An 11,859-nucleotide genomic window follows, 5' to 3' on the forward strand; every position below is an offset into this window, starting at 1 on the left:
TGATTTATTATTATTCTACACATATCATGCCGATCCGCCCCCTCAGCTTGATTTGTCAGCAAAAACAAAACACAAATTGAGAAATTCAAGGTTTTTCTTAACAACCCACACCTTTCCTCCTCTCCGTCCCTGGCACCCCCGAGAACAACATGATCTCACTCATAACTCATCGGATCGCACCAGGTAGAAACTAGCCCTAACCACAGATCTAGGATCAGATTACTCTACCCTCAATGGTAACCATTTACCATTAGGTGGGTGAAATAACCCCTGACCCTGTATCAACGGTTATGGGTAAATTCTACCACCACCTGTGGGGACAACGCATGGCCATCTCATATAAGACAGGGCTAACGCTATAAAGTCCACCATATCGCAGGTCAACTCCCCCTCCATTGACTGCTGACACAATGCTCACTACCTCATTTATATTTTCCTCTGGTTCACAGTATCTTTTCATAGGGATGGTGATGCATGTCGGTCTCGATTTAGAATAAATGAATGCATTGAGAGAAAGAAAGTGATGCCTGCCAGTGTTGATCTAGACTTGAATGAATGCATTAAGCGATATAGAGAGAGATGTCTGCCAGTGTTTATTTAGATGAATGCAGAGAGAGAATGTGAAGCAATTCAGAGTTAGAGCGACAGACATAATTACAGAAAGAGATGGGAAGAGATAACGGATAGAGTTAAATGAAGTACCAGAATTCTTTCTGATTAGATCACATAGTCAGGAAAGTCTCAGGGCCCAAAATATAAGGGATAGAAAGAGTCAGGTAGTGTGTGTGTCAGCCTGCTGAGTGTCCCTGTGTGTGTGTGTGTGTCAGCCTGCTGAGTGTCCCTGTGTGTGTGTGTGTCAGCCTGCTGAGTGTCCCTGTGTGTCCCTGTGTGTGTGTGTCAGCCTGCTGAGTGTCCCTGTGTGTGTGTGTCAGCCTGCTGAGTGTCCCTGTGTGTGTGTGTCAGCCTGCTGAGTGTCCCTGTGTGTATGTGTCAGCCTGCTGTGTGTGTGTGTGTGTGTGTGTGTGTGTGTGTGTGTGTGTGTGTGTGTGTGTGTGTGTGTGTGTGTGTGTGTGTGTCAGCCTGCTGAGTGTCCCTGTGTGTGTGTGTGTGTCAGCCTGCTGAGTGTCCCTGTGTGTGTGTGTGTGTCAGCCTGCTGAGTGTCCCTGTGTGTGTGTGTGTGTGTGTGTGTCAGCCTGCTGAGTGTCCCTGTGTGTGTGTGTGTGTGTCAGCCTGCTGAGTGTCCCTGTGTGTGTGTGTGTGTGTCAGCCTGCTGAGTGTCCCTGTGTGTGTGTGTGTGTGTGTCAGCCTGCTGAGTGTCCCTGTGTGTGTGTGTGTGTGTCAGCCTGCTGAGTGTCCCTGTGTGTGTGTGTGTGTGTGTCAGCCTGCTGAGTGTCCCTGTGTGTGTGTGTGTGTCAGCCTGCTGAGTGTCCCTGTGTGTGTGTGTGTGTGTGTCAGCCTGCTGAGTGTCCCTGTGTGTGTGTGTGTCAGCCTGCTGAGTGTCCCTGTGTGTGTGTGTGTCAGCCTGCTGAGTGTCCCTGTGTGTGTGTGTGTCAGCCTGCTGAGTGTCCCTATGTGTGTGTGTGTGTCAGCCTGCTGAGTGTCCCTATGTGTGTGTGTGTCAGCCTGCTGAGTGTCCCTGTGTGTGTGTGTGTCAGCCTGCTGAGTGTCCCTGTGTGTGTGTGTGTCAGCCTGCTGAGTGTCCCTGTGTGTGTGTGTGTCAGCCTGCTGAGTGTCCCTGTGTGTGTGTGTGTCAGCCTGCTGAGTGTCCCTGTGTGTGTGTGTGTGTCAGCCTGCTGAGTGTCCCTGTGTGTGTGTGTGTCAGCCTGCTGAGTGTCCCTGTGTGTGTGTGTGTGTGTGTGTGTGTGTGTGTGTGTGTGTGTGTGTGTGTGTGTGTGTCAGCCTGCTGAGTGTCCCTGTGTGTGTGTGTCAGCCTGCTGAGTGTCCCTGTGTGTATGTGTCAGCCTGCTGTGTGTGTGTGTGTGTGTGTCAGCCTGCTGAGTGTCCCTGTGTGTGTGTGTGTGTGTCAGCCTGCTGAGTGTCCCTGTGTGTGTGTGTGTGTGTGTCAGCCTGCTGAGTGTCCCTGTGTGTGTGTGTCAGCCTGCTGAGTGTCCCTGTGTGTGTGTGTGTGTGTGTGTGTGTGTGTGTGTGTGTGTGTCAGCCTGCTGAGTGTCCCTGTGTGTGTGTGTGTGTGTGTTTGTGTCAGCCTGCTGAGTGTCCCTGTGTGTGTGTCAGCCTGCTGAGTGTCCCTGTGTGTGTGTCAGCCTGCTGAGTGTCCCTGTGTGTGTGTGTGTGTCAGCCTGCTGAGTGTCCCTGTGTGTGTGTGTGTGTCAGCCTGCTGAGTGTCCCTATGTGTGTGTGTGTCAGCCTGCTGAGTGTCCCTATGTGTGTGTGTGTGTGTGTGTCAGCCTTCTGAGTGTCCCTGTGTGTGTGTGTGTGTCAGCCTGCTGAGTGTCCCTGTGTGTGTGTGTGTGTGTGTGTCAGCCTTCTGAGTGTCCCTGTGTGTGTGTGTGTGTGTCAGTCAGCCTGCTGAGTGTCCCTGTGTGTGTGTGTCAGCCTGCTGAGTGTCCCTGTGTGTGTCAGCCTGCTGAGTGTCCCTGTGTGTGTGTGTCAGCCTGCTGAGTGTCCCTGTGTGTGTGTGTGTGTGTGTGTGTCACCCTGCTGAGTGTCCCTGTGTGTGTGTGTGTGTGTGTCAGCCTGCTGAGTGTCCCTGTGTGTGTGTGTCTGTCAGCCTGCTGAGTGTCCCTGTGTGTGTGTGTGTCAGTCAGCCTGCTGAGTGTCCCTGTGTGTGTGTCAGCCTGCTGAGTGTCCCTGTGTGTGTGTGTCAGCCTGCTGAGTGTCCCTGTGTGTGTGTGTGTGTGTCAGCCTGCTGAGTGTCCCTGTGTGTGTGTGTGTGTCAGCCTGCTGAGTGTCCCTGTGTGTGTGTGTGTGTGTCAGCCTGCTGAGTGTCCCTGTGTGTGTGTCAGCCTGCTGAGTGTCCCTGTGTGTGTGTGTGTGTGTGTGTCAGCCTTCTGAGTGTCCCTGTGTGTGTGTGTGTGTGTGTGTGTCAGTCAGCCTGCTGAGTGTCCCTGTGTGTGTGTGTCAGCCTGCTGAGTGTCCCTGTGTGTGTGTGTGTGTGTGTCAGCCTGCTGAGTGTCCCTGTGTGTGTGTGTGTGTGTGTGTGTCAGCCTGCTGAGTGTCCCTGTGTGTGTGTGTCAGCCTGCTGAGTGTCCCTGTGTGTGTGTCAGCCTGCTGAGTGTCCCTGTGTGTGTCAGTCAGCCTGCTGAGTGTCCCTGTGTGTGTGTCATCCTGCTGAGTGTCCCTGTGTGTGTGTGTCAGTCAGCCTGCTGAGTGTCCCTGTGTGTGTGTCAGCCTGCTGAGTGTCCCTGTGTGTGTCAGTCAGCCTGCTGAGTGTCCCTGTGTGTGTGTCAGCCTGCTGAGTGTCCCTGTGTGTGTGTCAGCCTGCTGAGTGTCCCTGTGTGTGTGTCAGCCTGCTGAGTGTCCCTTTGTGTGTGTGTCAGCCTGCTGAGTGTCCCTGTGTGTGTGTGTGTGTCAGCCTGCTGAGTGTCCCTGTGTGTGTGTGTGTGTGTGTCAGCCTGCTGAGTGTCCCTGTGTGTGTGTGTGTGTCAGCCTGCTGAGTGTCCCTGTGTGTGTGTGTGTGTGTGTCAGCCTGCTGAGTGTCCCTGTGTGTGTGTGTGTGTCAGCCTGCTGAGTGTCCCTGTGTGTGTGTGTGTATGTGTGTGTGTGTGTGTGTGTCAGCCTGCTGAGTGTCCCTGTGTGTGTGTGTGTGTGTGTGTGTGTGTGTGTGTGTGTGTGTGTGTGTGTGTGTGTCAGCCTGCGTGTGTGTGTGTGTGTGTGTGTCAGCAGGCTGAGTGTCCCTATGTGTGTGTGTGTGTGTCAGCCTGCTGAGTGTGTGTGTGTGTGTGTGTGTGTGTGTGTGTGTGTGTGTGTGTGTGTGTCAGCCTGCTGAGTGTCCCTGTGTGTGTGTGTCAGACAGCCTGCTGAGTGTCCCTGTGTGTGTGTCAGTCAGCCTGCTGAGTGTCCCTATGTGTGTGTGTCAGTCAGCCTGCTGAGTGTCCCTGTGTGTGTCAGTCAGCCTGCTGAGTGTCCCTGTGTGTGTTTCAGTCAGCCTGCTGAGTGTCCCTGTGTGTGTTTCAGTCAGCCTGCTGAGTGTCCCTGTGTGTGTTTCAGTCAGCCTGCTGAGTGTCCCTGTGTGTGTTTCAGTCAGCCTGCTGAGTGTCCCTGTGTGTGTGTCAGCCTGCTGAGTGTCCCTGTGTGTGTGTGTGTGTGTCAGCCTGCTGAGTGCCCCTGTGTGTGTGTGTCCGTCGGTGTGTAGACAACCAGGACCCGTCGTTGAACAGTCTGTCAGTGATGACGACCCAGGACCCCAGGAGCACCATGTCTCATGACTCCCGCTCCCAGCAGAGTGGCCAGAGTGGCTGGATCAACACCTACCCTCTGTCCTCTGGCATGTCCACCGCCTCCAAGAAGTCCGGTAACACAACACACACACGCCCACGGACAGACGCAATATGCTCACACACACACACACACACACACTGAGATCGGACCATGTCCTTTCTGTCCCTAGGCATGTCTAAGAAGAGTAACAGAGGGACTCAGCTCCATAAGTACTACATGAAGCGCCGGACCCTTCTGCTGGCCTTACTGGTGAGCCCTAGAGGGAGATTGTTACTGTGGAAGGTTTCATTTTTTGGGGACATTTTGGAGACCTTGACAAAGACATTACCATTGACTCTCCCTCCTTGCTATTCAATTACATTTTGTTGCTAGGACTGATGTGCTTTCTCTCTTTCTTGCTCGGTCTCTCTGTCTCTCTCTCTCCTCTTCCCCCCTCTCTAGGCCAGTGAGATTGAGCGGTTGACTACCTGGTACAACCCTCTGTGCACCCAGGAGTTGGCCATTGCTACAGAACAGTCAGTGGAGACCAGCATCGCCAACTGGAGGTCCAAGTACATCAGCCTCAGTGAGAAACAGTGGAAAGACAACGTCAACCTGGCCTGGGGTATATCTCCTTACCTGGCTATGCAGCTACCTGCCAGGTACACACACAGTCTCACACCAACACATACACCATGGTTAGAATTTCTTGGGGAAAAGCTTTGGATTCATTCCACCTCTAACTTTTGTTGTCATGTTTAAGAACGATGTTTGGGTTAACCCTCTCGTGTCTGTATGTTCAGGTTTAAGAACGATGTGATCGTGGCTGAGGTGACCCGGCTGGTAAGGCTGGACCCTGGAGCGGTCAGCGACGTACCTGAGGCCGTCAAGGTGAGTCACTGTTGAACTACAGGATATCTGCAACACAGAAGTGGCCAATGCTTATGATACCTCAAATAGGTTTTTATGAAAGATATGGTTTCTTTTATGTCAGAGCCAAACGGTTCAAGATTAAAAGTGGTGTTTCTAATTGAAAGTTCTTTGTCAATTTACCAAAATGTATTTATGTTTTCCAGTTCCTGGTGACATGGCACACCATTGATGCAGATTCTCCAGAGCTGAGTCATATCCTATGTTGGGCTCCTGCTGACCCTCCCACCGGCCTGTCCTACTTCTCTTCCATGTACCCACCGCACCCCCTCACTGCTCAGTATGGGGTCAAAGTACTACGGTCCTTTCCTCCGGTACGACACGCACTTCATACACACACACGCTAAGGCCGTTTCCTCTGGTACGAAACACACACACACACACTATACCGTCACTAATCTATCTCAATCTCTAGGATGCCATCCTGTTCTACATTCCTCAGATTGTTCAGGCCCTGCGCTATGACAAGGTGAGTGACACTACATTTAACTAGCTGCTGCATTTCTACAATACAGTGTGTGTTTGGTTTTACTTTCATTGTGAGGAACAGAAGTCATAACAAGGATAGTAAAGCAAGTAACATTTGGACAGGTGGGGACATTTTACCACTGGGGAAAATGCTATTTTAGAGGTCAGGGTTAGCTTAAGGTGTAGGGGTAAGGAAAAATAGGGTATCAATTGTTTAGTAAAACGTGTTTGTGTATTTGATTGGCAGATGGGGTATGTGAGGGAGTACATCCTGTGGGCGGCCCAGAAGTCTCAGCTGTTGGCCCATCAGTTCATCTGGAACATGAAGACTAACATCTACCTGGACGAGGAGGCAAACCATAAAGACCGTGAGACATACGTACACACACTCTCATACTCCCTCACTCACACTTACTTGCGTGCGCACTCACACACTTACCACTCCTCACACTCTCGCTTGTCTCTTCCCTCTCCCTCTGTGTAGCTGACATCGGGGATCTGTTGGAGGAGATGGTTGAGGAGATAATAGGTGCTCAGTCTGGTGCAGCTAAAGACTTTTTCCAGAGAGAGTTTGACTTCTTTGACAAAATCACCAACGTATCTGCCATCATCAAGTAAGACCCTCTCTCTCTCTAATCAGAACTCTCTCTCTCTCTAATCAGAACTCTCTCTCTCTAATCAGAACTCTCTCTCTCTCTAATCAGAACTCTCTCTCTCTCTAATCAGAACTCTCTCTCTCTAATCAGAACTCTCTCTCTCTAATCAGAACTCTCTCTCTCTCTAATCAGAACTCTCTCTCTCTCTAATCAGAACTCTCTCTCTCTCTAATCAGAACTCTCTCTCTCTCTAATCAGAACTCTCTCTCTCTCTAATCAGAACTCTCTCTCTCTAATCAGAACTCTCTCTCTCTCTAATCAGAACTCTCTCAGAATTCTAATCAGAACTCTCTCAGAAATCTTATTAGAACTCCAGTCCCTATATAGTCCACTACTGTCAACCAATTTGTTTCTGGATATAAAAGTGTTGGTGTTTTTATTAGGCCCACCCCAAAGGGAGATGAGAGGAAGAGGGCCTGTCTCAAAGCTCTGTCTGACATCAAAGTCCAGCAAGGTAACAACAGCTGGGAGACATCCATGTTGCTAGGTCTGTGGGTGCAGGTGCATGTTTGATTACAGTGAGGTGTATGTGAATAGTTTTGACTTAGGTGTTTTTACCTCTAAGCAGTTGATTCCTGTATATGTGATTTGTGCTATGTGGAAGCAGTAGTCACTGTGTGTGTCTGTCCATCTCGCCCCCCCCCGGTGGCCATCCTCCAGGCTGCTACCTGCCCAGTAACCCAGAGGCCATCGTATTGGACATCGACTACAAGTCTGGAACACCCATGCAGAGGTACTCACTCACTGATTTTATTAATTTGATTGATTGATTTCATGCCTGACAAAGACCTTCCAGTTGAAACGTTGCAATAAAGTACACAGGAGCATTCAATTGTGTGTGGATATCTATTCCTTTATGCTATTTAAAAAAAGGAACAGAAGCCCTTCTCACAGGATCTATATCTGACTGCTGTCTCCGTTCTCTCCCAGTGCTGCCAAGGCCCCGTACCTGGCTAAGTTCAAGGTGAAGCGTTGTGGGGTCAGTGAGCTGGAGAAAGAGGGTCTGCGTTGTCAGACTGATTCCCAGGACGTGGAGTCGGGTGAAGATGTAGCTCGCAGGATCGTCTGGCAGGCCGCCATCTTTAAAGTGGGAGACGACTGCAGACAGGTAGGATAGATAGACCAACACATGCGCACACACCATAAGCATATTTTACATACTCAGCACTTATAAACAATTTTATTTTCAATCAGCATTTTTTTGTATTTTCTTTTCCTCTCTCTTTCTCTCAATCTCTCCCTCCCTCCCCAGGACATGCTGGCTCTCCAGATCATTGGTCTGTTTAAGAACATCTTCCAACTTGTGGGTCTGGACCTGTTTGTGTTTCCCTACAGAGTTGTGGCTACCGCCCCTGGGGTATGTACACTTATCCCCTACACCAGGGCTAGGCAGCTAGATTCAGTCGCAGGCCCGTTTTTGTTGGCAGTGAATGGTTCAGGGGTCTGGGAAAAATGTTATAATAATAATTTGTACACTGAAAATTGACCAACTATGCCCAAAAAGATATTTGTATTTCCAAATACAATAATTTCATACCTTGATTACATTGAGACACGATCACATGTCTCTTTTTGTATTTGTGGGCCTACTTGGACAGATTTTCTAAATTCAACTCATTTTTAGCTTAATTTTTTGTGATTTGAGTCTTTCTTGAGCAAAAACTGAAATCCCCACTTTGGGGGGGGGGGGGGGGGGGGCATAATTACTAGCGGGCCGGTTTTGGACCACGGGCAGCCTGTTTTCGTCCTCTGCCCTACACCCTACCTCCTATACCCTAACCCCTGCACCCTAATCTTTATTAAACCTTAATCTTTGCTTGTTCTGTGCACTGTAGCATCACAGTAATGGTTTTCCTGTCTCTGTGTCCAGTGTGGTGTGATTGAGTGTATCCCAGACTGTAAATCCCGTGACCAACTGGGCAGACAGACAGACTTTGGGATGTACGACTACTTCAGAAACCAGTATGGAGATGAGTCCACTCTGGCCTTCCAGAAGGTGAGATGACTGTGCTGTCCTACGACCCCTAAAGTATGACCCCTTACCTGATCCTCGTCTGTGCCATTATTCTTAATTCATTAGAAATTCAGGATTATTAAAAAAAGATAAATACTCTTGAGTACATACAGTATGTCATTAAAATGGATCTGTTGCCTTAATAAACATACGTCAACTATTTTACTTCACCAACATGGTTTATACAAGGTACTTCCTAATCTCTTCCTCTCTCTTTCCCCTCCTCTCCAGGCGAGGTATAACTTCATCCGTAGTATGGCTGCTTACAGCCTGCTGCTCTTCCTGCTACAAATCAAAGATAGACACAACGGGAACATCATGCTGGACAGCAAGGGACACCTTATCCACATAGGTAAAAAATCATCCACATTGTTACACAATCACCCATCCTTAACCTCGTCCAAAACATCATCCACATGGGAACACAACTGTCCTTAACCTCATCCAAAACATCATCCACATAGGAACACGATCATCCACATAGGAACACGACCATCCTTAACCTCATCCAAAACATCATCCACACAATCAATCATTCATTTAATACAGCAATGGTGGACATCTTTTATCTCTTTGTGACAATAAATATATTAATTGAATTTATAATAGTTGTCTAAAACAGCATCTGCTTTCAGACTTTGGCTTCATGTTTGAGAGTTCTCCTGGTGGTAACCTGGGCTGGGAGCCGGACATCAAGCTGACTGATGAGATGGTGATGATCATGGGAGGCAAGATGGAAGCCACTCCCTTCAAATGGTTCATGGAGCTGTGTGTCAGGGGGTACCTGGCTGTCAGGTAAGTGTGTGTGTGGGGTCTCAATCTTATTTGCATCTAAACGGTCTTTCTGTGGGTTAATTCTATTTTTGTTCCACCTCTCCCAGGCCCTACATGGATGCAGTGGTGTCTCTAGTCACTCTGATGCTGGACACTGGACTACCATGCTTCAGAGGACAGACCATCAAACTGCTCAAGTCAGTACATCAATAAACCACATGGGAGCATAAATTAGGTCGTGCCAAGTCTCGTGACCATTTCTGATCATGTCTGTGTTCACAGGCAGCGGTTCAACCCCAGTATGAGTGAGAAGGAGGCGGCTGCTTTCATCATCAAGGTCATCCAGAGCTGCTTCCTCAGCAGCAGGTAACACCAATGGCCCTGTACCATTCCAGCTCCTTTCCTCACTCAATGGCCCTGTAACATTCCAGCTCCTTTCCTCACTCAATGGCCCTGTACCATTCCAGCTCCTTTCCTCACTCAATGGCCCTGTAACATTCCAGCTCCTTTCCTCACTCAATGGCCCTGTACCATTCCAGCTCCTTTCCTCACTCAATGGCCCTGTAACATTCCAGCTCCTTTCCTCACTCAATGGCCCTTCTCACATTCCAGTCTCTCGCTCCTTTCCTGACGCCTATGGCCCCAACTCGGCCAGAGGAAATATCCATAATGCTAACTGTCTATATACACATATAGACAGGGTCAGCTGACTGTCTGTTTTCTGTCTTTCCTCAGGAGCAAGACCTATGATATGCTTCAGTATTACCAGAACCAGATCCCATACTGAAGACCTGCTGCAGTATTTTCACATACTGGGACCTGTCTGATATGAGTTCTTATTCCCTATATAGGCAGTAACCTCTTCTTTAGACTCTATGTAAGGTCAGAGGTTGTCCTATATACAAAGTAATTATCCTTGGCTTGCTAGCCAGCTAGCGTCCAGCAACTTATGCACTTTATAGATCGCTGTATTTCACCCACCTGATTGGACCCTGATCAAGAGCTGTTATGCTAGACTAGAGAAATCACACTAACCAATCAATCAACCAAACAACCAATCACACAACCTGTAACTGAACTCCAATACAATCAGCAAATCCCACGATCATAATCCATATATCACGTATCCATGTCTTGATACAATCACATAGTGAGTGTCCCCGTCCTGTAGTCAAAAGCGATGAGTAGATATTTTCTCTGGGGACATTTCTAATGGTGGAGCTAGTGACTATATCTGGACTATATCTGTCTTGAGTCAGTTACATACTGTGTGTGTATCCGCGCCAAGGTTGGTGGATCCAGTACAGAATAAACCAGTGTTGTTTACCTACTAACCCTCTAACTCTGCATGTCTCATGACCAGACCTAGTAGTAACATGGATTTAGTAGCGTTCTTAAACAGGTGTGTGTGTGTGAGATTCTGTTTGGAGACATTCCTCTTTCTGCACAAAGACAGATTTTATTCACCTTCAATCCTGTACTTGAATCTCCAGGATTTGTGTTTAGTATTACAATGGTGGTGGGGGGTGGTGGTGATTTTACAGTGACGATGAAGACCCAAAAAGCCATTTCTCTAAACCTTGGCACAAACAGATGGGTAGTATTACATGACAACTATACTCCTCTGATGTTATGCTAGATGTTACCTTCTTAATGTGTGTCAACATATGAGATTTCTGTCATAATCTCTTCAGAAACCCTTCTGTTTATGAAGATATTTTACTTGGTAGTCTGTAAAGATAATTCACCTTACATTTATCATTTTAGATTAGATGGTATGTATTCTTTTTGATCTGAATGGATATGTTTCATTATTATTTTACTTAGGGTATTTCATCTTAAACATCCATGTATGTATTACAGAGTATGTTTGTAATATAACGTGGGCGGCAGGTCAGCTAGCGGCCAGGAACCGAAAGGTCGCTGGTTTGAATGCCCAAGCTGACTAGGTGAGGTATCTACCAATGTGCCCTTGAGGAAGACTTATCCATAGTGACTTACAGGAGCAATTAGGGTTAAGAGTGTCTGCTAAATGAGTAAAAATTGACATATGAAGTATATTACGGTGTACTGTATTTCAGGGCTCTACAGTGTAACCATTTTACTCACATATAAATGTTCTGCTGTGTGACCTGGAGTTTTAATGTGGGCATACCAGTGCACCTAGAAAAAGTTAAAGGATTCTAGCTTTAATACTTCAAATATTTTTAATTGTGTGTATTCATTTCTTTGTGTGCTTACATTTTTCAACTTAGGTGTACACATGCTCATTGTAAAAAAAGATCAGTGTAGAGAGCCCTGCTATGTACTGTAGGTTGTAATGGCTAACGACATGCATTTCAGACCAATGGGATGATAAAGAGCTGTTCCATTATTAGTATTTTTATTGGACTGTTGTATTGTGATAAAGTACTGAAACATAAACCCCAGTTCATGTGAGTGTAATTTTATCTATACTGAACAAAAATAGAAATGCAACAATTTAAACTGTTTTACTGAGTTACAGTTCATATGAATTAAATTCCTTAGGCCCTAATCTATGGATTTCACATGACTGGGCAGGGGTGCAGCCAAGGGTGGGTCTGGGAGGGCATAGGCCCACCCACTTGGGAGCCAGGACCAACCAATCAGAATGAGTTT

The 11,859-nt window shown here is 47.7% G+C and overlaps 1 protein-coding gene across 2 annotated transcripts in view; it reads left to right on the forward strand.

The window, feature by feature from the left end:
* The window catches only part of LOC129813614 (phosphatidylinositol 4-kinase alpha-like), a 34,942-nt gene extending 23,299 nt beyond the window's left edge, over positions 1-11,643 (forward strand). For both annotated transcript variants that reach the window (XM_055865961.1, XM_055865969.1), the window contains exons 34-51: positions 4,313-4,471; positions 4,568-4,647; positions 4,840-5,039; positions 5,181-5,268; positions 5,454-5,621; positions 5,723-5,776; positions 6,023-6,143; positions 6,260-6,389; positions 6,815-6,885; positions 7,092-7,164; positions 7,362-7,539; positions 7,684-7,788; positions 8,302-8,427; positions 8,677-8,797; positions 9,081-9,240; positions 9,327-9,416; positions 9,502-9,585; positions 9,955-11,643. In XM_055865961.1, the coding sequence (XP_055721936.1) occupies positions 4,313-4,471; positions 4,568-4,647; positions 4,840-5,039; positions 5,181-5,268; positions 5,454-5,621; positions 5,723-5,776; positions 6,023-6,143; positions 6,260-6,389; positions 6,815-6,885; positions 7,092-7,164; positions 7,362-7,539; positions 7,684-7,788; positions 8,302-8,427; positions 8,677-8,797; positions 9,081-9,240; positions 9,327-9,416; positions 9,502-9,585; positions 9,955-10,006 (2,060 nt within the window). In that variant the 3' untranslated portion in view covers positions 10,007-11,643. The remainder of the gene's footprint in view (positions 1-4,312; positions 4,472-4,567; positions 4,648-4,839; positions 5,040-5,180; positions 5,269-5,453; positions 5,622-5,722; positions 5,777-6,022; positions 6,144-6,259; positions 6,390-6,814; positions 6,886-7,091; positions 7,165-7,361; positions 7,540-7,683; positions 7,789-8,301; positions 8,428-8,676; positions 8,798-9,080; positions 9,241-9,326; positions 9,417-9,501; positions 9,586-9,954) is intronic.
* Positions 11,644-11,859: the final 216 nt, after the last annotated feature.

The sequence above is a fragment of the Salvelinus fontinalis genome, chromosome 2 (genome assembly GCF_029448725.1).
Source record: "Salvelinus fontinalis isolate EN_2023a chromosome 2, ASM2944872v1, whole genome shotgun sequence".
NCBI lineage: Eukaryota > Metazoa > Chordata > Actinopteri > Salmoniformes > Salmonidae > Salvelinus > Salvelinus fontinalis.